Source organism: Lathamus discolor, chromosome W, assembly GCF_037157495.1.
Source record: "Lathamus discolor isolate bLatDis1 chromosome W, bLatDis1.hap1, whole genome shotgun sequence".
Taxonomy (NCBI): Eukaryota; Metazoa; Chordata; class Aves; order Psittaciformes; family Psittacidae; genus Lathamus; species Lathamus discolor.
The window spans coordinates 33682958-33708689 of NC_088908.1; the positions used below are offsets into that span (position 1 = coordinate 33682958).

At 45.3% G+C, this 25732-nt stretch overlaps 1 protein-coding gene across 8 annotated transcripts in view; it reads right to left on the reverse strand.

Moving 5' to 3' along the window:
- The window catches only part of LOC136004305 (zinc finger protein 131-like), a 70118-nt gene that overhangs the window by 8184 nt on the left and 36202 nt on the right, over positions 1 to 25732 (reverse strand). For all 8 annotated transcript variants that reach the window (XM_065660686.1, XM_065660688.1, XM_065660687.1 and 5 more), the window contains one exon: positions 17570 to 17700. In XM_065660686.1, the coding sequence (XP_065516758.1) occupies positions 17570 to 17700 (131 nt within the window). The remainder of the gene's footprint in view (positions 1 to 17569; positions 17701 to 25732) is intronic.

Here is a 25732-nt window from a genome sequence, read left to right on the forward strand (position 1 = left end):
GCTCTCAGAGTTGTGCTTGGCCTCAGAGTTGCAATATGTAACACTTTACTTGCATTAGGTATTCCTTGTGGTGATGTTTATCATTCTTAGGGCCTGGGCTAAGATTATAATTTTGCTGTACTTTGTAACACTGGCTTATGAAATGATAGAAATGCCAATCATGAAACTAATCTGGTATGTGCAATCAGCAATGCTGTCACCTCTGTACTTAAGGAGTCAGCTAATAGGAATTATTAATACTTACACTTTTTGCTTTTTCTCAGTCAATATATGGGGGAGATATCTTCCTACACCTTGCTTCCTTTCTTTCCTCCTTCCTTCTCCTCCAGGTTGATTACAGTAGCATTTGAGAATTTTAAAGTTTTTTAATATCCTTTGAATACCCTTGAAACCAACCTGGTCCTTTTGCTAGGAACCAGCATGTTGCTGAATATGTTTCAGACCCTGTTTAAGGTTAAACGACTATGTAAGAATATCACCAGGAAATCTTACCCGAGGCTGGATAGTTATGAGTGGCAGGGTGTGTGAGATAGTATGATCAAGGACCTAGGAAAGCAGGCACCTACAGTGTTTTGGGATATGATCCCTGAAGAGGTGCAGGATCCAGAAAAACTAGTAAAATATTTGAAAAAAGTATGCAGGCCACAGTTTGCTTTTACTTGGAGGGGCATCCAGTACACTTGGAATCGACTGCCCCAGGGGCAGCTCTACCATCATCCAGACTGCACGGGAATAGGGTGATGCTCCAGAACACCTGCAATACGTTGATGACATCATCGTATGGGGCAATACAGTGGAGGAATCTTTTGAAAACGGGAAGAAAATAATCCAAATCCTTCTAAAGGCTGTTCTTTCCATAAAACAATGTAAGATCAAGGGACCTGCACAGGAGATCCAGTTTTTAGGAATTAAATGGCAAGATGGACATCGTCAGATCCCAATGGATGCAATCAACAAAATAACAGCAATGTCTCCACCAACTAGCAAGAAAGAAACACAAGCTTTCTTAGGCGTTGTGGGGTTTTGGAAAATGCACATCCCAAATTACAGTCTGATTGTAAACCCTCTCTATCATGTGACCCAGAAAAACAATAATTTCAAATGGGGCCCTGAGCAACAACAAGCATTTGAACAAATTATAGAGGAGATAGTTCATACAGTAGCCCTTGGACCAGTCTAGACAGGGCAAGATGTAAAAAATGTGCTCTACACCACAGACAGGTAGAATGGTCCTACCTGGAGCCTCTGGCAGGAAGCACCAGGGGAGACTCTGTGGCCTTTCTCTCAAGAAGAATATAAAAGAAACCACGGCAACAGGGTACTCCGTGGTTTTACCTGTGAGACCATGGAGAGGACATGAGGAAGGGGGATGGAAAACCTACATCAATCCAGAGGCACAGGTACATGACTTGCAAGGAAAACCAACCACAAACAGGAGTTCTTCAGGAGAGTTGCTGCTCCAATCTCCAGTGGGCAGTTTCCCAGACAGAGTGGAAGGGCTGATCTCACACCTGATCCTATGGAAAGGAATTTTAACCCATTTCTGCAAGAAGTGGAGAATCCTATAGCCAAGACCAGAGGAGCCCTGCCTCCAGCCAGGTGCAGGAGAGGGACAACTGGGTTTACTGGACTGAGTGGATCAGATGGCTTGGCATGTCAGACCCACATATAAAGCTTTAGTAGACACCTTTGTACATTGTGTCCTAAAGCCATCAAGCTACCCAGGGGCAGAACCCATTTGCATTTCTGAAGTGACAGACTTTTGGTAAAGCTGCCTTGGAGATAAAATAATTATGCAGCTGCCTACATTGCCTGGTGTCTAGGAGGACCCTTCAGCTGTGGGGTTGCTGAAGGTTGAAGAACAACAGGTGCCAATTGCGACCACAACAGTGCACCAGTGGCAATATCACACCAAATTAGACTCCCTCATTCACATCCATAAACTGATTTGTCACCTGGAGATCTAGTGATTCAACAGGACCAGCTCACCCTTTGACAGACAAATGTGCTAAGTACAAAAGTCTACTGGAGACTAATAGCAGATTATCATGGCCTGAACAAAGTCACGCCAGCACTGAGTGCTGCTGTACCAGACATGCTATAACTTCAATATTTCAACAATTGATATTGACAATGCATTTTTCTCAATGCCTTTGCAGCAGAGAGCAGGCCACAGTTCACTTTTACTTGGAGGGGTATGTAAATTGTGAAAAAATGTGCTCTACACTGCAGCTAGGGAGAATGGTCCTTCCTGGAGCTTCTAGCAGAAAGCTCCAGGGTAGACTTGTCATGGTTTAAGCCCAGCCGGTAACTCAGAACCACACAGCTGCTCGCTCACTCCCTCCCCCCTTGTTCCTCGCCCTGCTCCCAAAGGGATGGGGAGGAGAACTGAAATAATGTAAATCCTACGAGTTGAGATGAGAACAGCCCAGTCAGTAACTAAGGTATAATACCAGGCTGACCCCATGGCTTTTGGAGTCAGGGATACAGAGGATCCCAGGCCCACTACATCTGAAAAAGAGATACTGGCAGATTATGAAGAGGTTTGAGCTGCTTCAGAAGTGATTTCCACAGCTACTCCTGGCACCCCAGTTGCCCGTGCTGGGCTGGATGTTCAAAGAGAAGGTCTCCTCTACACATCATGCAGCTGATACTACGTGGAGTAAGTGGGTTACACTGAACATACAAAGAGGTCAAATAGGAAATGCCAGTCATCCAGGAATGTTGGAAGTGACCATGGACGGGCCATAGGGCAAAGACTTTGGAATGTCACCACAGTCCATATCACCAGAGGAGGAGGTGACGTGTTGAGGAGACCCCATTGTCTAAGGAAGTAGAAGGTAAATTTACCCAGTTCGCAGAGGCAGAAGCCATCCAGCTGGCCTTGGACATTGTTGAATGAGAAAAATGGCCAGTACTCTATACTGACTCATAGATGGTGGCAAATGCCCTGTGGAGGTGGTTGCAGCAATGGAAGCAGAGTAACTGGCAGTGCAAAGGGAAAGCCATCTGGGCTGCTACACTGAGGCAAGGTATTGCTGCCTGGGTGCAGAACCTGGTGGTGAAGGTATGCCACATAGATGCTCATGTACCCAAGAGTCGGGACACTGAGGTACACCAGAACAACCAACAGGTAGATAAAGCTACTAAGACTGAAGTGGCTCAGGTGGATTTAGATTAACATCATAAGGGTGAATTATTTTTAGCCCTGTGGGCCCATGATACCTCAGACCATCAAGGAAGAGATGAAACATATAGATGGGCTCGTGATCGAGGTGTAGACTTGACCATGGACACTATCACCCAGGTTATTCATGAATATGAGATGCTCTGCAATTAAGCAAGGCAAGTGGTTAAAGTCTCTGGTATGGAGGATGATGGCTGAAGTACAAATATGGGGAGGCCTGGCAGATTGACTATATTATACTCTCACCGACCGGTGGAAGTAACCACCGGATGGCTGGAAGCATATTCTGTGCTCCATGCCACTGCCTGGAACATTATCATGTGCCTTGAGAAACAAGTCTTGTGGCGACATGGCACCCCAGAAAAAACTGAGTCAGACAACAGGAGTCATTTCCGGAACAAACTCATAGACACTTGGGCCAAAGAGTATGGCATCGAGTGGGTATATCACATCCCCTACCATGCACCAGCCTCTGGGAAAATCGAACGGTACAATGGGCTGTTAAAAACTACACTGAGAGCAATGGGCAGTGGGACCTTCAAAAATTGGGATGCGTATTTAGCAAAAGCTACCTGGTTAGTAAACACTAGGGGATCTGCCAACCAGGCTGACCCAACCCAAACAAAACCTTTATGTACTGTAGAAGGGGATAAAGGTCCTGTAGTGGGTATAAAGACTATGATAGGAAAAACAGGCCGGGTTATTCCTGACTCAGGCGAATGCAAACCCATGTGTGAGATCGCTTTTGTTCAAGGACCTGGGTGCATTTGGTAAGTAATAGGGAAGGCTGGGGAAGTCTGGTCTGTACCACAGGGGTATTTGATTTTGGGTGAGGATAGCCATTGCATTAAGAGTGCTGAACACTGGATATTATCATTTGCATAGCAGCTATATGCCCATCACTACACTAGACATCTCACATCATCTCTGCCCCTCCGGATTTGAGGATCTGAATCCAACTCCATTCTGATCACCATATTAATGAAGAATTAACTTTGATGAAACCAGACAAAAGTAGCAGTGATGGAATCTGAACTGGCTTCAGCATACAACAATCCAACACCACACACCATCTTTCCTCCCCTGGAAGACTACTATAATAGAAGGAGCCTGAAGTCATAGACTAAAAGAACTCGACAAACTTTTCTAGGGTTGTTCTATAGACTAAGGGAATAATATCTGCATGTATACAGCAAAAGTGATGGTGTACTGGGAAGTCTGGGATCTGGCATGATGTAAATGATCTGGAATTAGATGTGGATACTGTCCTGGTTTTGGCTGGTTTCTCCCCTCTTTCAGTTTAAAGCCATTCCCCCTTGTCCTGTTACTACATGCCCTTGCAAAAACTCCCTCTCCAGATTTCATGTAGACCCCCTTTAGGTACTGGAAGGACACCTATAAGGTGTCCCCAGAGCCTTCTCTTATCCAGACTGAACAAGCCCAACTCTCTCAGCCTGTCTTCACAGAGGTGTTCCAGCCCTCTGATCATCTTCATGGCCCTCCTCTGGACTTGCTCAAGCAGGTCCATTTCCCTCTTGTGTTGGGGGCCCCAGAGCTGAACACAGTACTCCAGGTGGGGTAAATCACCTCCATCCATCTGCTGGTCATGCTGCTTTTGATGCAGCCAAGGATACAGTTGGCTTTCTGGGCTGCAAGCACACACTGCTGGCACATGTTGAGCTGCCCATCAACCAACAGCCCCAAGTCCTTCTCCTCAGGGCTGCTCTCAATCCATTCTCCACAGAGCCTGTAGTTGTGCTTGGGATTGCCCCAACCCAGGTGCAGGACCTTGCACTTGGCTTTGTTGAACTTCATGAGGTTTGCACTGGCTCACTTCTTGAGCCTGTCAAGATCCCTCTGGATGGTATCTCTCCAGCATGTCAACCACACCATACAGATTGATGTCATCAGCAAACTTGACGAGCAAACTCAATCCCACTGTCCAAGTTCCTGACAAAGATGTTGAACAACGCCGGTCCCAATACCAACCTCTGAGGAACACCACTCATCACCGGTCTCCACTTGGACATCAAGCTGTTGGCCACAACTCTGAGGGTGAACATCCAGCTAATTCCTTATCCACTGAGTGGTCCATCTGTCAAATCCATGCCTCTCCAATTTAGAGACAAGGATGTCATGCGGGACACAGTCAAATGGTCTGCCACAAGTCCAAGTAAATTATGTCAGTCATTCTTCCCTTATCCACCAATGCCATGGCCCCATCATAGAAGGCCACCAAATCTGTCAGGCCCAATTTGCCCTTAGTGAAGCCATGTTGGCTGTCGCAGATCACCTCCTTGTGCCTTAGCATACTTTCCAAGAGGATCTGCTCCATGATCTTGCCGGGCACCAAGGCAAGACTGACTAGTCTTACTTTTTTCCCTTTTAAAAAATGGGGTTATATTTCCCCTTTTTAATTCAACAGGAACTTCATCAGACTGCTACGGCTTCTCAATGGATAATGATGGAGAATGGCTTGGCAACAACATCCTTCAAATCCCTCAGGACCCGCAGATGAATCTCATCAGGTCCCATGGACTTGTGCACCTTCAGGTTCTTTAGATGATCTCAAACCTGATCTCCTACAGCAGGCAGTTCGTCATTCTCCCAGTCCCTGCCTTTGCCTTCTGTGATTTGGGTAGCGTGGCTGGAGCACTTGCCAGTGAAGACACAGGCAAAAGAAGTCATTGAGTACCTCAGCCTTCTCCATGTCCCAGGTGACCAGGTCTTCTGTCCCCTTCTGGAGAGGGGCCACATTTTCCCTTGTCTTCCTTTTATCCCCAATGTACTTACAGAAGCTTTTATTGTTGACTTTAATATCCTTGGCCAGATTCAATTCTGTCAGGGCTTTAGCTTTCCGAACCTGATCCCTGCCTGCTCAGTTTCTCTATATCCTTCCCAGACTACCCATCCTTGCTTCCACCCTCTGTAGGCCTTCTTTTTATGCTGGAGTTTGTCCAGGAGCTTGTTGTTCATCCACACACACCTCCTGGCGCTCTTACCCAACTTCTTAGTTGAGATACATTGCTTCTGAGCCTGGAGGAGGTGATCCTTGAATATTAACCAGCTTTCTTGGGCCCCCTCTTCCCTCTAGGGCTTTATTTCATGGCACTACAATAAGCAGATCCTTCAAGATTTTGGGTGGCATACTTTAGTGTGAGGTGTCCCTGCCCGTGGCAGGGGGGTTGGAACTAGATGATCTTAAGGTCCTTTCCAACCCTAACTATTCTATGATTCTAAGAGGCCAAAGTCTGCTCTCCTGAAATGCAGGGTAGCCAGCTTACTGCACACCCTCCTTACCACCTTAAGGATTTCAAACTCCACCATTTTGTGGTCACTGCAGTCAAGGCTTCCCTCCAGCATCACATTCCCCACCAGCCCCTCCTTGTTGGTGAGAACAAGGTCCAAAATAGCCCCTGTCCTTGTTGGTTCCTCTATCACTTGGAGAAGGAGGTTATTATCAGTGCATTCCAGGAACCTCCCAGATTGCTTGTGCCCTGCTGTGTTGTCCCTCCAACACATACAGGGGTGGTTGAAGTCCCCCCATGAGCCCCAGGGCTTTCATGGAGGCTATACATCCATCACTGCACTTGATACCTCAGGGTACCTGTCCCCTCTGCTCTGGATTTGAGGATTTGAACCTGAGTCCCTTTTGATCACCACATTAATCAATTTTGATAAAACTGGATAAGTGCAGCAGATGATGGAATCTGAACTGGCTTCAACATGCTACAATCTAACACCACACACCAACCATCTTTCCTGCCCCGAGAGACTGCTATGACAGATGCTATGACAGCCCCAAGTCATGGACTAAATGAACTTAACAAAATTTTCTAGGGATGTTCCATAAACTAAGGGAATGATATCTCTGTGTGTATATATACATATATATATATCAAAAGACAGGAAAGGTGATGGTGGGAAGCACGAGACCTGCTGTGATGTGAACGGTATGGAATAAGGGGTGGACATTGTCCTGGTTTCAGCTGGGATAGAGTCAGTTTTCTTCCTAGTAGATGGCACCATACTGTGTTTTGGCTTTAGCCTGAGAATAATACTGATAACACATAGATGTTTTAGTTTTTGCTAAGTAGCACTTACCCCAATGAAAGACTTCTCAGTTTCTCATGCTCTGCCAGTGAGGAGGGGCACAAGAAGCTAGGAGGGAGCAGAGACAGGACACCTTACCCAAACTAGCCAAGGGAGTATTCCTTACCACAGTACATCATGGCCAGTATATAAAGTGGGGGGAGTTACCTGGAAGGGACTGGTCACTGCTCAGGTCGGATTGGGTATTGGTCAGCAGGTAGTGAGTAATTGTATTGTGCATCACTGTTATTGGTTATCAGTGGGTTTTTTTGTCCCTTTCCCCTTTTATTTTTATATCTCTTTCCTTGTTATTCTCCTATTATTAGTAGTAGTGGTAGTAGTAGTATTATACTGTACTTAATTTTAGTTATTAAAGTGTTCTTATGTGAACCTGTGGTTTTTACATTCTTCTGATTCTCCTCTCCGTCCCACCCAGAAAGGGGGGGTGAGCAAGCAGCTGCATGTTACTTAATTGCCACTGGGTTTAAATGACAGCGTCTCATCATGAGTTCTAATCATCAGTTTTCTCATAATTTCAGCAGTCAGTATAGATGGTCCATGTGATGTGATCCACCATAATTTCTTGTCCTTTTTGCACTGTAGTAGATTGGCCAATTTATCTTCTTTTTCCTTACATTCCAGGGGTTCTATTTCTTCTGATGGAATTAGAACATAAATTGTGGCACTCAGTGCCATATGTTTTTCAGCCTCACCTGCTCTCTGGTTTCCTTGAATTACATTAGAATTTCATTTCTGGTGGGCCTTGCAATGGATTATAGCAACTTCCTTTGGGTTTTGTATTGTTTTTAATAAGTTTAAGATCTCTGTCCCATATTTTATAGGTGTACCGCTGGCAATAGAAGTCCTTGTTCTTTCCAAATAGCTCCATGGGCATGATTAACTCTTTTTCCTTCAGTCAGTTCTAGAGCTCTAGTTAAGGCAATTATTTCTTAATGCTTTAATTTCTCAATCTTCAATTAGGGTTACTGCAGCATAGCCAGCCTTCCTCTCTCATCTTACAAGAACGTTGCTTCCATTGGTATATAGTTCTTTGGAGCTCTGAGAGGAACATCTTTCAAATTTGGCCTACTGGCATATACCTGTTCAATAATTTGTAAACAGTCATGATTAGAATAACTTTTTTTTTTCTTTTAGATTGGGGGGGGGGGGAGATGATGGCACATTCTACAAATGGCTTGTTTTCCATCATTTCCCAATTTTCACTGTCTCTGGGAAATCTCAAATCTGAGACAGTCTGGTTTACAATTTGTACTTTCTTTTCTGATACTCAATACCCAGCCCTTCCTAAGAAATTTAGGAGAATAAGTCTTTTCTTTACAGATCTCAGCAGTATCTGCCCTCAATAAAATATCCACATACTGAAGAAGGGTTATTTGGCTTTCCTTACCTGGCCACTACTCCAGTTCCTTAGCCAGGACTGTTTAAAGATGGTTTGGCTATTTTTGAATCCTTGTGGTAACACAGTCCAGAAGACCTAAGTTATCTTCCCAGTCAATGGGTCCTCCCATTCAAAGGCAAAAATGTTTTGGCTGTTTTCTTCCAAAGGTATGCAAAAGAATAGTTGTTAACAATGTATATGCTTTTTCACTGGAAGAATGGGATTCTATTCTATTCTATTCAGATTGATATTCTCTCAAAAGTCCATATTTGAAGAAAATTATTCACTATTGGCTCCAAACCTTTTCTGTCTTCCCTACTGATAAGGTACTGTTTCCTTCTTACCAGACAAACTCCTGATTTCAGTTCAGTTTTCACCAGTTCAACATTTTTTGCTTTTCCAGGTTTTCAGTTGCTCATACAAAAGGAGTAAGTGCATTCTTGATTTCCTCTGGAACATTTTCAAATTCCTTTTCTTTGTTTTCTGTCTCCATCTAATAAATATACTTGAGCTTGCCAAGCATTAGGTTTAGGTAAATGAACTTGGACCTTTCAGTTTTCAAAATTAATTTGTGCTCCTAGTTTATTTAATAAATCCCATCCTAGAAGAGGCATTGGGCACTCTGGTAAGTACAAAAAAAAAATATCCTCCAATTTTACATTTCAGTGGTTTTAAGAATGATTTAACCTCTTGCTTTTCTCTGGCTCCAACAACAGAAAATTGACTCAAGGGTCCTTTACAAGTATTTATAACAGAATGTTTTGCTCCCGTATCTACTAAAAACTTCATTTTCATTCTCCAGCTTTCATTCAGATTTCAGTTGCCATTATAAGTAAATCAGCTTCAGGAGGTATTTCCTGAGGCTGACTGATGCTTTATTTTTTGGAGGGGGCACTCAATACAGGCTTTCCTCCTGGACCTATAGCCTGACAGACAGGAGCCATTAGTACAGGATGTTGTTGTGCTGGGGTTCTTCCTGCTATAGAACTAAAATTATCACTCCCTCTGTAGTTATTTCTATGACTATTCCCAATATATGGAGCTACCAACATCTGATCTTCTTTGTCATCATTTAATATCAAACACCTTTTCCCAATATTACATGCTGAACAACAGCACAAATCTGTATCTTCCATTGTCATCAGTACATTTGAATCAGAATCTAACAGTTTACATTTTTTTCCAAGTGTCATGATCTTTTCTTAAAGCAAAAGATAACGACAGATCTGACCAGAGTGTGTCAAAACGTATTTGTGATAAGCATTTACTGTTTTGGATTAATAGTCACTCGTCACAATGCTAATTTATTGGCTCTTGGAACTGTTGCACTTGGTCTGAGTTTCATTATGTCATACCTTACTTGCAGCAAATATTTGCTGGTTTAGTGTTGATCAGTTTTGGGGCCTGGGCTAAGGTTCTCATTTTCTTGTACTTTATGATAATGGCTTGTAATACAATAGAATTATTGTAAAACTGATTTGGTATGCATTCTCAGTATGGCCATCACCTCTATACTTTAGGAGGCATGTAATGGGAATTGTTAATAATTACACTTCTTTTTTCCCCCCTTTGGAGGGCCAACCTATGAAGGATAAATCCTCCCGCACCTTCCGCTCCCCCACCAGGCTATTTACAGTAGCATTTGAGAATTTTAAAGATTTTAAAAATCCTTCGAATGCCCCTGAAACGAGCCTGCTCCTTTTGCTAGGAATCTGCATGTTGCTGCATATACTGCATACATTTTACCTATGGCCATACCACCCTGAGAATGCCTGATATTGGCTAATCTAAGAAGCAAAGCAGGATGAGCCTCAGATCTTGTCTAAGGTTAAACAGCTGTCTAAAAATACCACAAAGAAATCTTCCCTGAGACTGGACAGTCATGAGTGGCAGGGTATGTGGGATAGCATGGGCAAGTACCTAGGCCAGTGGGCCCCTCCAGTGCTTTGGAACTTTACCCCTGAACAAGTGCAAAATCCAGAAATATTAGCAGAACTCTTAGACAAGGTGTGCTGTTGTCCTGGCAGTACCAGAGAGGAACAAATCACCGCAACATGCTGGGGTTTGGCCTATGCCTACAGAGCCCTGTTCTGTAAGAAGAAGGAAAAAGATGTCTCTGGATCTGATGGCAAAGTAATGGACAACGTGACTGCTCCATCCCCAGCAAGGAGCACAACAACCCCTCCAACTCCATGGAAAGACACTGAAGCCACTCCAACCCCAGTAGCTGGCACTGCAGCTCAACCAAAAGGCCAATCTATGCCAATATCATTAGCCAGTATAAGCAAGAGAAAAAGCAAAAGAAAAGCATTAAAAAGAACTCGTATAGCGAAGAAGATGAAAACTCAATGCACGAATTAGAGGGGATGACATCTGAACAAGAGGAATTAGTACAAGAAACAGAGGAAGAGGTAACTTCTTAATCCCTGTCCTTGAATGAGCTGTGGAATATGCAAAAACATTTCATCATCACCTGTGTAAAGAATACGAGAATGATTCGTGTCAGGAACTTGGGAATCATTGTTACCAGTGCACCTGTGACCAGTGTACCATGTATGGGATGTATAAAAATTACTTTGATTATAATAAATGTTGCTGTCAATATAATGAAGGGAGAGAAGAAGAAACAAAGGAATAGAATAGTCTTTAATAATTTTTGACTGTTAAAATAATAAGGTTTTGTTTTACTGCTTGAGTGCTTTAAGGAAGGGGTTTGTGAAACCTATGCTTTGATTGAATAACCATATAAGGATAGAACTAGGGCTGTGATTAAGCTTGTGATAAACGATTCTTTATTAATAAATTACCAAGGGGTAATAATTACCTCTTCCAAGAAGTTTCTTCACTGAAAAGCAGACCTCAGCAACAAGAAAAGAACAATGAAAAGGGAGCTGCGTTGGCATCCGGGTACAGATGAAGAAGGGACTGGCTGAGACCCAAAACCAAGAATTATAAGAGACTGCACCCCAAAGACCCCGGCATGCATTTTGGTGGAGCAGAGACTCCCCTACGCATCCAGCGCTGCTTGCTTATTGCCTCTGGTGTCCTCAACATAAAAAGGACATGGAACTGCTGGAACAAGTCCAGAGGAGGGCCACGAGGATGATCAGGGGACTGGAGCACCTCCCGTATGAAGACAGGCTGAGGAAGTTGGGGCTGTTCAGCCTGGAGAAGAGAAGGCTGCGTGGGGACCTAATAGCAGCCTTCCAGTATCTGAAGGGGGCCTATAGGGATGCTGGGGAGGGACTCTTCATCAGGGACTGTAGTGACAGGACAAGGGGTAACGGGTTAAAACTTAAACAGGGGAAGTTTAGATTGGATATAAGGAGGAAATTCTTTCTTGTTAGGGTGGTGAGACACTGAAATCGGTTGCCCAGGGAGATTGTGAGTGCTCCATCCCTGGTGGTGTTCAAGGCCAGGTTGGATGAAGCCTTGTGTGGGATGGTTTAGTGTGAGGTCCCCCTGCCAATGCACAGGGGTTGGAACTAGATGATCTTGAGGTCCTTTCCAACCCTAATTATTCTATGATTCTATGATTAATCAACTGTAATAAAGTAATTAAATCAGACTATGGCTAAGATGGAATTTTTATAACACCTGGATGCTCCGATGCTGGGACAATGGGGCCAACAGTCATGAACTAGAGGGTAGGAAAGCAAAAGCAGCTAGGACCACTTGCTAGGGAAGGGGGAATTGACAAAGTGATTGACAAAGAGAAATGGGCCCTCAGCCTCTGGAGGTGGATCTTGGCAGATGTGAAGGAAAGGTATATCTACAAGGACGATGTTATATGTCACCCAGGCAAGTAGACCACACCAGAGAAAGGCCTCCGGTACCTGAGAAAATTAGCCATTCTAGAGGTGATCTATCATAAGCCAGATGCCAGGAATGTACCTGTAGATCCAGACGGAAGTTGAATGTACATAACCCATGTGGCAGAAACTTACACGGAGTGCACCATCATCATAAGCCCACTCACTGGCATCAGTGAGCAGGAGGGATGCAGCGTCACCAGCAGAGGATGAACTGACTTGTCATCTCTGAGAGTTTGAAGACAATTTCACCCCTTCCATCATTTCAGTTGTGGAAAAACTCCTGACCCAGGAGTTCAAAGAACTGAGAGATGATCTATTTGATCTATCCAGCTCCCCACATGTACAGACCCACATTTCAGCTACTAACAAAAGGTGCGCTATTGCTCAAGAGGGAAGATATAGGAGGTACACGCCACGGGGCACCCTATAGTTTTACCATGTGCTACACGGAACTATAAAGTCATAGAATCAACTAGGTTGAAAAAGACCTTTAAGATCATCAAGTCCAACCATTTCCCCAGGACTGCCAAGTCCACCACTAAATTATATCAATAAGAGCCTCATCCACAGGATTTCTGAACACTTCTAGGGATGGTGATTCCACCACTTCAATGGGAAGCCTGTTCCAATACCTGATTATCCTCTCTGTGAAGAAATTGTTCTTAATATTCAATCTAAACCTCTGCTGGAACAGCTGGAGGCCATTACATCTTGTCCTATCTCTTCTTACTTGGGAGAAAAGACCAACCCTCACCTTATTACAACATCCTTTTAGGTAGCTGTAGAGAGCGATAGTCACCCCCGAGCCCTCTCTTCTCCAGACTACACAACCCTAGTTCCCTCAGCTGCTCCTCTTAAGACTTCTTCTCCAGACCCTTCACCAGCTTTCTTGCCCTTTTTTTTTGGTTGCCATTTTCAGCACATAGGGACTGCCTTCTCCTGCACCTTGAAGATTTCATTCTTGAAGGGTGTCCAGCCTTTCTGAATCCCTTTGTCCTTCAGTAATGTATCCAAAGGGATTCTCCCAACTAGCATACTAAATAGGCCAAAGTCAGCCCTCCAGTAGTATAAGGGCAGTTTTGCTGACTACCTTCCTGACTTCCAAGAATTGAAAATTCAATCATTTCATGATTGCTTTGCACAAGATGGCCTCCAATCATCACATCACCCACCAGTCCTTCTGTTTGTGAATGATAAATCTAGCTAGGCAACTCCCCTAGTATGCTCACTCACAAGCTGAGTCAGGAAGTTATCTTCCACACCCTCCAAGAACCTCCTGGATTGTTTCTTCAACAACATGGAGTAAGTGGGCTGCACTAATCACACAACAAGCTCAAATAGGAAATCACAGTCATTCAGAAATCCTAGAAGTCATCATGGACTGACCAGAGGGTGATTTTAGAATGCCACCAGAGGAGGAGGTGATGTGTGCTGAAGAGCCCCCACCATATAATACACTGTCAAAAAGTGATAAGCAATATGCCTTGTTTACTGATGGGTCCTGCTGTATTGTGGGAAAGCATCAGAGATGGAAAGCAGTTGTATGGAGTCCCCGACAACAAGTTGCAGAAACTGCTGAAGGAGAGGGTGAATCAAGTCAATCTGCAAAGCCATTCAGCTGGCCTTGGACATTGTTGAATGAGAAAAATGGCCAGTACTCTATACTGACTCATGGATGGTGGCAAATGCCCTGTGGGGGTGGCTGCAGCAATGGAAGCAAAGTAACTGGCAGTACAAAGGGAAAGCCATCTGGGCTGCTGCACTGAGGCAAGGTATTGCTGCCTGGGTGCAGAACCTGGTGGTGAAAGTAAGCCATGTAGATGCTCATGTACACAAGAGTTGGGCCACTGAGGAACACCAGAACAGCCAACAGGTAGATCAAGCTGCTAAGACTGAAGTGGCTCAGGTGGATTTAGATTAACATCATAAGGGCGAATTATTTTTAGCCCTGTGGGCCCATGATACCTCAGGCCATCAAGGTAGAGATGAAACATATAGATGGACTCATGATCGAGGGATGGACTTAACAATGGACACTATGACCCTGGTTACTCATTAATGTGAAACATGTGCTGCAATTAAGCAAGCCAAGTGGTTCAAGACTGCCTGGCGTGGAGGATGAAGGCCGAAATACAAATATGGGGAGGCCTGGCAGATTAACTAAATCACACTGTCACTGACCCACCAAGGCAAATGCCATGTACTTACCATGGTGGAAGCAACAACTGGCTGGCTGGAAATATACAGTGTCCCCCACACCACTGCTCGGAACACTATCCTGGGCCTTCAGAAACAGATTTTGTGGCAACACAGCACCCCAAAAATAATTGAGTCAGACAACAGGACTCATTTCCAGAACCTTATAGACACTTGGGCCAAAGAGCATGGCATCGAGTGGGTATATCACATCCCCTACCATGCACCAGCCTCTGGGAAAATCAAAGGGTACAATGGGCTGCCAAAAACTACACTGAGAGCAATGTGTGGTGGGACTTTCAAACACTGGTATACACATTTACCAAAAGCCACCTTGTTGGTTAACACTAGGGGATCTGCCAACAGGGCTGGCCCAGCCCAGTCAGAACTTTTACATACTGTAGAGGGGGATAAATTTCCTGTTGTGCACATAAAGACTTTGCTGGGGAAGACAGTCTGGGTTATTCCTGCCTAAGGTAAAGTGAAACCCACTCATGGGATTGCTTTTGCTCAGGGACCTTGATGTACTTGGTGGGTGATGCAGGAAGATGGAGAAGTCCAGTGTGTACCTCAATGGAATTTAATTTTGGGTGAAAACAGCCAGTGAACTCAATTATATTCTATTGCCTTCTATGTAACACTCCTATAGCCCATCAGCTAAATGCCCATCTCTGCCACTCTGGGCTTTCAAAAGAAAATATATGCTGCAATGATTGTCAGCAGAGAATAAAGTTAGCAGCAGCAGGAGTCTCCCAGTACTGTCCTCAGGTCAGCATTGACTGAACCCAACTTCAATGTGAACATCACCCCAACAAAGAATCAACTTTGATGAGAACAGACGAGATCAGTGGCATCATCAGCAGGCAACAATCCAACACTACACACTGTCTCTCCTGCCCTGAAACACGACAGATGAAGCCCAACATCATGTACTGAATGAACTCAGCGAACATTATAGGGATGGTCCATGGACTAAGGAATGATATCTGTCTCTTTGTGCGTGTGTGTGTATATATATGTGTGTGTGCATGTGTGTGTATATATATATATACGAGACAAAAAGCAATGGCGCACTGAAAAAAATGTGGGACCTGAGCATGACATAAATGGGATGGAATAAGGAGTGGATACCGTCCTGGGTTCAGTTGTAACAGTTATTTTTCTCCTTCTTCATAGCTGGTGCACTGCTGTGTTTTGGCATTAATCCAAGAACAATGCTGATAGCAACAACTAAAACATCGATGTGTTAAAGTAATGCTTACCCTGATCAAGGACTTTTCACAGGAGTGAGTGAGCAGCTGTATGGTTCTGAGTTACTGGCTGGGTTTAAACCAAGACAGGGTCTCAGAAGAGCAGAGTAGAGGGGGGAATCCCCTCTCTCAACCTGCCGACCATGCTCCTTTTGCTGCAGCAGCACAGAGAACTTATTCATCTCCTGCATTAATTCTCACTGTTTTCTGTGAATAAGATCAGTTTTTCTGTAACAAATAAAGCCGATATCCAGCAGTTTTGTTTACTACAGAACCCAATTTAACCTCAAACCACAGCCATTCTGTGAACTCAGTAAGGTCAGAACCTTAAGAAGGAAGAATATTCTTGAGACTGTCACAGCAGTGAAGCAGCAAAATGATATATAAAAATGCTAGAACGAACTTCAGTTCTCAAGTCTTCTAGCTTTACAGAATCAAGTTTTAAAAACTAAGTAACATCCTTCTGAACAGCTTTTCAAATGTCAGCTATGTATAGTGACCAGGTACACTAGCTATGCATCTACAGCATTTATATTTGCTTAGAAGACATTACAGATTGTCATCATAAGTTGAAATGACTTTCCAAAGTCAATATATCGATATTAAACAGAATAATAAAATAGGAAACGAAAACAGTACTCCTGGGTTGGGGCAATCCCAGGCACACCTACAGGTTGGGCGGAGAAGAGATTCAGAGCAGCCCTGTGGAAAAGGACTTGGGGGTGTTGGTTGATGAGAAACTTAACATGAGCCGGCAGTGTGCACTACAGCCCAGAAAGGCAACCATATCCTGGGCTGCATCAAAAGAAGCATGACCAGCAGGTCGAAGGAGGTGATCCTGCCCCTCTACTCTGCTCTCATGAGACCTCGCTTGGAGTACTGTGTACAGTTCTGGTGTCAGCCTGGAGAAGAGAAGGCTGCGCGGAGACCTCATAGCAGCCTTCCAGTATCTGAAGGAGGTCTTCAAGGATGCTGGGGAGGGACTCTTCATTAGGGACTGTAGCGACAGGACAAGGGGTAACAGGTTCAAACTTAAACAAGGGAAGTTTAGGTTAGATATGAGGAAGAAGTTTTTTACTGCGAGGGTGGTGAGGCACTGAACAGGCTGCCTAAAGTTGTGAATGCTCAATCCCTGTCAGCATTCAAGGCCAGGTTGGATGGAGTCTTAGGTTTAGTGTGGGGTGTCCCTGCCCATGGCAGGGGGGGTGGAATAAGATGATCTTAAAGTCCTTTCCAACCTTCACTATTCTATTCTATGATTTATATTTTGGACTTTAGTGAAGCATGTTCACAAGCAGGAAAGGCCTAGGTCAGTGCATCAAGAACCTTGAAAAGGAAGCAGAAAGATCAGTAAGATGCAGATTAACACTTACTATCCACAAAAATCTCCCCAGTTAATAAAGTATTATGAAGCTGCATATCACTAATTCCATATTTTAAAATGGAACTACTTAGATATAAGAATTTACCTTCATGTTGTGGTTGAATGCCATCTTTATATTTTATTTTACTAAAATTAGTTCTTGGAGACATAAGCCCACTCTTGTTGCGTTTCCTGCTCAATAGTCCCACACTCTCTCAGCACAGGAAGGAATACCTAGCCTCAGACTCTGCTACTTCTGTTACCCACCTGACATTCGTACAGCTTCTTTCTTCCCTTTCTAGCTCCAGCTCCAGACTGACAGGCTGCGAGGTGACATTTGAGCGTGCTATTCCTAGCAAATCGTTCATGGCAGTTTGGACATTCAAATGGTTTTTCACCTGTTAAGACAAACACAGGGATTTGTAAGCGTATAAAAACAGTTTTCGGTCAGCTCTCCCTTCCCTTCTTCCCCTCTCCCATTTGTGTAGATTGATAAATATGCTGTGAAGACATGGACAACTGGATTATTCTACAGAAGAAAAGACATTCTATGTAAAAAAAAAAAAAAAAAGGGCAAAAACCTAAGGTGGACACATAACTCTCATTTTTAAAACAAACAAAACCCAAACCAACAATGTAGCATAATTCCCAGTGCCATTTAAGGTACATTTAGGTTTTTATGTAAATTAGATTACTATTCTGATAGTTAACTGTTAATATTATGAGGTGAAAAGAGATAAATAGCTCCTGAAAAAGAAGTTGGCACAAAATGACCATGAAGTAACAATGCATCAGTATTAAAACAAACAAAACCCCCCAAAACTTTCATCCAAAGTAGTATATCATTATCATCATCATCATCAAGTAGTAACAAAGAACAACTTGTGTCCCTGTTTACTAATGTCATCATACACAAATGCAATGAAATTCAAGGAAATTAAAGAGCAAAAAATTAGAAACAGTGTGTTTCTTCTGAAAGTCTAATTATTTTTCTGTGGAGGTACCAATACCAACATAACTACTGAAAGAAAACTACTTAATGAACTCCAAAAGAGGCTAAGACATTTCAGTGAGTAACATCAGAATCTATTCTAGCTAAAGTTTAAAAGCCTTTTCAGGAATGCAGTAGTTATTGACTACTGAGATAGAAAGCCAATAAACCTGCATTTTCAGAAATAAGGATATTCAGAAGTGCCTAACTAGCTTTTTAAAAAAATCCACAAGTAGCGTATAATTCTCGCTTATACACCTAAAGGCCACAGAAAAGCATTATGTGGTGGGAACATTCCCCTTAATGCTTACAAAATGCTATGTTTGGGGGGAGTGTTGTACAGGTAATGCAGAGGATGCTGAACTGCCATCAGTCTTGTAGATCAAAATTAACAGACTTTTCACAAGCAACTAAACACATTGGTGAGCCAAGAGAATACTACAGAACAAAACTCACACTACAGACCTTTGCCTGCCCTACAATTTGGTCACATTTAAAGAGTTACTTGGAGCAAAGCACCATCCAGTTAAGGACAGATTTATTCTATTTTTGCTCAAATTCTTCAATCACCTTCCATGTGTTCTGGCAAAAGTATCTGAAAGTGACAATTGAAAGACAACAGTGGTGATATCCAGAGGCCAAAAGACATTGTGTGACTACTTGCACAGTGCAAATCAACACCGTGACCTCTGCTGCACCAGTCACAGTAGTGATGGAAAAGAGAGAGCATGTCAACCTGCTTCTAGCTTGAGAAACACACTGGCAAGCTGGAGGGATAAACTCCACTAAAGATAACACCTTACTTCTCTATAGCCAGGTGTCATCCAACTACAAATTTAGTCTGATCTAAGTGAGATTTTAGGAAGAGAAAGGGTTCTGGCCTTATCTAACAATTATCTTTTTTCCATTTATGAAAATAGGTGAGATTTCAGTTGCCAAACATAAGTAACTCACAGGACAGAAATTCTGACCTAAAATAGTCCAATATTGTGCTGTTCCTTTATAATCCTACAGCCAAAAAAAGGAGACTGCCCAAAATAAATATTTCTTAACCCAATGTCCTGGGTTCAGCAGTAGCAGTCATTTTTCTCCTTCTTAGTACCTGGTGCAGTGCTGTGTTTTTGACTTGCAGTCTGGGAACAGCACTGATAACACCGATGTTTTAAGTTGTTGCTAAACTAAACACTGCACACAGCCTCTCCTGCTCTGAAAGACTGTTAGAAGAGATGGAGCCCGACATTATGGACCGGATGGAGTCAGCAGTTTTATAGGGATTGGTCCATGCACTAAGGAATGATCTCTCTCTCTCTGTGGATGTATATATATGAAATGAGTGATGGTACACTGGAAATGTGGGATCTGAGCATGATGTGAATGGTATGGAATAAGGGGTGGATACTGTCCTAAGTACAGCAGTAGCAGTCATTTGTCTCCTTCTTAGTAGCTGGTGCAGTGCTGTGTTTTTGACTTTCAGTCTGGGAGCACCGCTGATAACACTGATGTTTCTAGTTGTTGCTAAGTAATGTTTAGTCTGACCAAGGACTTCCTGAGTCTCATGCTCTGCCAGGGAGGAGGGGAAGCCAGAAGGAAGCAGAGACAGGACACCTGACCCAAACTAGCCAAAGGGGTATTCCATACCACAGCATGTCATGCCCAGGATGGAGAATGGGGGGCAGTTACCCGGAAGGACAAGATCACTGCTCGGCTGGGCTAGGTATCAGTCAGCAGGTGGTGAGCGGTTGTATTCTCTCTCCTTGTTATTTCCCTCATCACTATTCTTATTGGTGGCTGCAGTAGTGGTTTTGTGTTATACCTTAGTTACTGGACTGTTGAAACCATGACAGTTACTGGATTGTTCTTGTCTCAACCCGTGGGAGTTACATTCTTTCTATTCTCCTCCCCATCCCTCCGGGAGCAGGGGGGGAAGGGGGAGGAGTGAGAGAGACTGTTTACTCTGACCAAGGACTTTCTGAGTCTCATGCTCTGCCAGGGAGGAGGGGAAGCTGGGAGGAAGTAGAGACAAGACACCTGACCCAAACTAGCCCTTTCTATTGTCTTTAACCCGACTAGCAAGATTGAGTTCCAAGGAGGCCTTAACTGTCCTAATTGCCTCCCTACATCCTCTAACAACTGTCCTATATTCCTCCCAAGCGGCCAGCCCCTCCTTACATAATCCATAGATTCTCCTTTTCCACTTGAGTTTGCCCAGCAGCTCCTTGTTTAACCACACCGGTCTCCTAGATCCCTTACTTGATTTCCTACTCATTGGGACGCTCCGATCCTGAGCTTGGAAGAAGTGGTCCTTGAATGCTAACCAACTATCTTGAGCCCCTTTACCATCTAGGACACTTTCCCATGAGACTTCCCTTAGCAGTTGACTGAAGAGGCCAAAGTTGGCCCTTCGGAAATCCAGAACTGTGGCTTTGCTAGGTATTCTATTCCTCCCACACAGGATCCTAAACTCCACCATCTCATGGTCACTGCAGCCAAGGCTGCCATTGACCGTCACCACTTCGACCAAACCCTCCTTGTTGGCGAGTACTAAATCTAGCAGCGCTGCTCTCCTAGTTGGTACGTCCACCATTTGCATTAAGAAATTATCATCAATGCACTCGAGGAACCTCCTAGACTGTGAATGACTGGCTGTGTGAGTCTTCCAGCAAATATCAGGGTAGTTAAAGTCTCCCATGACGACTAAGGCATGTAGTCGCGAGGCTACTTCCAGTTGCCTGTAGAAGGCCTCATCAACTCCTACGTCCTGATCAGGAGGTCTGTAATAGACCCCCACAACTGTATCACCCGTGCCAGTCTGCCCCTTAATTCATACCCACAGACATTCCACTTGCTCCTCATCCGACCCCGGACAGAACTCAATACATTCTAGTTGCTCTCTCACGTAAAGAGCAACTCCACCACCTCGCTTCGCTGACCTATCTTTCCTAAAAAGGACATAGCCATCCATGACCACATTCCAGTCATGTGAACTGTCCCACCATGTCTCTGTAATTGTCACAGAATCAAAGAATCCCAAGGGTTGGAAGGAACCTAAAAAGATCATCTAGTCCAACCCCCCTGCAAGAGCAGGGTAACCTACAGTACATCACACAGGAACTTGTCCAGGCGGGCCTTGAATATCTCCAGTGTAGGAGACTCCACAACCCCCCTGGGCAACCTGTTCCAGTGCTCTGTCACTCTTACAGTAAAGAAGTTCTTCCTGATGTTAACGTGGAACTTCCTATGCTCCAGTTTACACCCATTGCCCCTTGTCCTATCACTGGATATCACTGAAAAAAGCCTAGCTCCATCATCCTGACACCTACCCTTTACATATTTGTAAACATTGATGAGGTCACCCCTCAGTCTCCTCTTCTCCAAGCTAAAGAGACCCAGCTCCCTCAGCCTCTCCTCATAAGGGAGATGTTCCACTCACTAGATCACAACCTTTAGCCCGCACACAGACTTCTAACTCCTCCTGTTTATTCCCCATGCTGCGTGCATTGGTGTACAGGCATTTCAGGGAGCCAGTCCTAGTACCCTTTTTCCCCTGCGGGACAGGGTCTAAAAAGCTATCCTTTCCCACAAGTGAAACAAGAGACTGATAGTCCTCCTTAGCCCGCCATCCTTCAATCCCTAGCATGTTCCTCTTGGGCTTGTCCCCAACAGGCCCTGTTAAATCCCCTCCCCCCTTCATAACTAGTTTAAAGCCCTGTCAATAAGCCCTGCTAACTCCTGCCCCAAAACCCTTTTTCTTCTCTGGGACTGGTGTATCTCGCCTGTCACCAGCAAACCAGGTGTCCCATACAGCAGCCCGTGACTGAAAAACCCAAACCCCTGCCTTTGGCACCAGTCACGTAGCCATACATTAACCTGCAGTCTTCTTATATATCCCTTCACCCTTGCTTGCAACAGGTATGGAGGCAAACACCACTTGCGCTCCAGACCCTTTAACCAGCCGTCCCAGGGCCCTGAAGTCTCTCTTCATTGCCCTTACGTTCCTCGTAATAATTTCGTCACTGCCAACCTGAAAAACCAGCAGCGGATAGTAGTCAGACGGCTGCACCAGTTCAGAGAGTTTCTTTTTAACATCTCTAATCCGAGCCCCAGGCAGGCAGCAGACTTCCCTGTGGGATGGATCTGGTCAACAAATGGGCCCTTCTGTTCCCCTCAGAAGGGAGTCACCCACCACAATTACTCTTCTTCTTGGTTGGGGAAGTTTTGAGGCATGTGGGTGAGTGACTAGCCCTGGGTGACTCACTAGATAGATTTGCCTCTCCATCTCCATTCACCTGGCCCTGAATTTCCAAGACCTCGTACCTGTTATTCAAGGGCAATTGGGAGGGAGGAAGGGATTGTGAGGGTTTTCGCTTACCTCTCTGAGGAGGAACCTCCCTCTATCCATCCTTGTCCATTAAGCTCTCTCCTTCTGTCTGATGGTAGGAGGGAAGGGGATCCATAAGTTGTTGAACCACTTCCCTCTGCCCTTGCCTTAGGGTGTGGTTCCACCAATCTATTTCACTTTCACACTCTCTAATGGCTCTCAACCTTTCAACATCCTCCCTCAGTTCAGCCACCTGCCTGAGCAGGTCATTTATTTGCTGACAGTGAACACAAGCAGTATCACTGGCTCCCTCCAACACAAGTGCCAGGCTCAGGCATTCGCTGCAGCCAGAGACCTGCACAGCTGCATGTCTGCAGGAAGGCTCAGTCTGGATACCCACATTAGTACTCACTACAGCTTTCGATCGTGTTGTAACCATGATCTATCTGGTCAATCAATCCGTCTACGTCTCTGTCGTGGTTTAAACCCAACCACAAACCTCTTTTACTCACTTCCCCCCCTTCTTGCCCTCCCCCTGCTCCTGGAGGGACGGAGAGGAGAATCAAAAAGAATGCAACTCCCACGGGTTGAGATAAGAACAGTTTAGTAACTAAGGTATAACATAGATCACTACTGCTACCACCAATAATAATAATGATAAAGGAAATAACAAGAGGAAAGAATACACCACCTTAACACCAGCCGACCAATAACTCGCCCCACTCCCCCCAGCCGAGCACCGACCGATACCTCGTCCAACGCTCCAGTCCCAACCCTTCCGGGTCATTCCAAGTTACATCCTGGGCATGACGTGCTGTGGTATGGAATACCTCTTTGGTCAGTTTGGGTCAGGTGTCCTGTCTCTGCTTCCTCCCGGCCTCCCCTCCTCCCTGGCAGAGCATGAGGCTCAGAAAGTCCTTGGCCAGACCAAACATTCGAGCAGCAACTGAAAACATCGGCGTTATCAGCACTGTTCCCAGGCCAAAAGATCAAAACACAGCACTGTACTAGCTCCTAAGAAGGAGAAGAATGACTGCTGCTGCTCAACCCAGGACATTATCCACCCCTTATTCCATACCATTCACGTCATGCTCAGATCCCACATCTTCAATATCCCATCACTCTTACATATATATATACATCTACATATACACAGAGAAAAACATCATTTCTTAGTGCATGGACCTATAAAGCTGCTGAGTCCATCTGGTCCATGATGTCAGGCTCCATCTCTTGTTACAGTCTCTCAGAGCAGGAGAGGCTGTGTGCAGTGTTCACACTCATGAATAACCTGGGCAATAGTGTCCATTGCCAAGTCCACCCCTCGATCATGAGTCCATCTCTGTGTCGCATCTCTGCCCTGATGGCCTGAAGTGCCATGGGCCCACCAGGCTCAAAATAATTCACTGTCCCCTTCAGCAGTTTCTGCAGCTTGTTGCTGGGGACTCCATAGAGCTGCCTTCCATCTCCAATGCTTCCAAAGCACTGGAGGGGCCCAGTGGACCAGATACTCGCTCATACTGTCCCACACACTCTGCCACTCATGGCTGTCCAGCCTTGGGGAATATCTCTTGTTCCTCCCATATTGGGGTCTAACCCTATACAAGAAGCAAACCTGACTCTGCTTGACTTCTGAGATCAGACAAAATGGCCGTGGGTAGAACACACTCTGTGTGTGTGCCACCATGCTGATCCCCATCACAATCAGCAGGCAGGTCCCAAGGGTACCCAAAGGCCATTCAAACCCTTCAGAACTCTCCAATGACGCTGCTGTGCTTGTCCCTGGGGCTGGTGCAGCTGCCGTGCTTGCCGGCTCTCCCACCACCAGCTTCGCTTTCCCTGGGTGCAGCTCTTCCTCCTCTGCCGTGCTGGGAAATGCTGCCTGGGCTCCTGCATCCTCCTGGGGCTCGGCGGGCGGCTGCCGGGGGACGCTCTCGGCCGCCACGAGGCTCGGCTCCTCCGCGGGGCTCGACTCCTCCGCGGGGCTCGGCTCCTCCGCGGGGCTCGGCTCCTCGCAGTTTCACAAAGACGGAGGCGAGGACAAGGGCCAGGGCGCTGAAGAGCAGCGGGACGGCCCGGTACAAGTCCACGGCCACGTCCATCTCTCCCTGCTGCTGGAGCCCACCCGTGTTACAAGCCATTGCCATAAAGTACAGTGAAACAAAAACCTTAGCCCAAGCCCCACACTTGATAAACACGAACACAGGGAATACCGGCTCTATGTAATGTACTACATTCTGAAGCGCTGAGAGCAAGAGAAACACCTTTGAGAGCCAATAAATCAGCACTGTGACGACTATTAATCTGATCATCTCTGTCGTTATCTCAACCCTTCGTGCCCCACGTTGGGCGCCAAAAAGAACTGTCGTGGTTTAAACCCAACCACAAACCTCTTTTACTCACTTCCCCCCCTTCTTGCCCTCCCCCTGCTCCTGGAGGGACGGAGAGGAGAATCAAAAAGAATGCAACTCCCACGGGTTGAGATAAGAACAGTTTAGTAACTAAGGTATAACATAGATCACTACTGCTACCACCAATAATAATAATGATAAAGGGAATAACAAGAGGAAAGAATACACCACCTTAACACCAGCCGACCAATAACTCGCCCCACTCCCCCCAGCCGAGCACCGACCGATACCTCGTCCAACGCTCCAGTCCCAACCCTTCCGGGTCATTCCAAGTTACATCCTGGGCATGACGTGCTGTGGTATGGAATACCTCTTTGGTCAGTTTGGGTCAGGTGTCCTGTCTCTGCTTCCTCCCGGCCTCCCCTCCTCCCTGGCAGAGCATGAGGCTCAGAAAGTCCTTGGCCAGACCAAACATTCGAGCAGCAACTGAAAACATCGGCGTTATCAGCACTGTTCCCAGGCCAAAAGATCAAAACACAGCACTGTACTAGCTCCTAAGAAGGAGAAGAATGACTGCTGCTGCTCAACCCAGGACAGTCTCTCAGCACTCCTTCCCCCTCCTGTACTCCAGGCGAGTCCTCTCGATGAGGCGGTTGGAACGCTCGCCTGCCCGCGCAAACTGCCTCAACCCTCTGCCTCAACACTCTCTGTTTGCCGTCTCTGTTCGCCGCGCTCCTGGTCGCCGTGCTCCCTGGGAAGGTTTTTTAGCC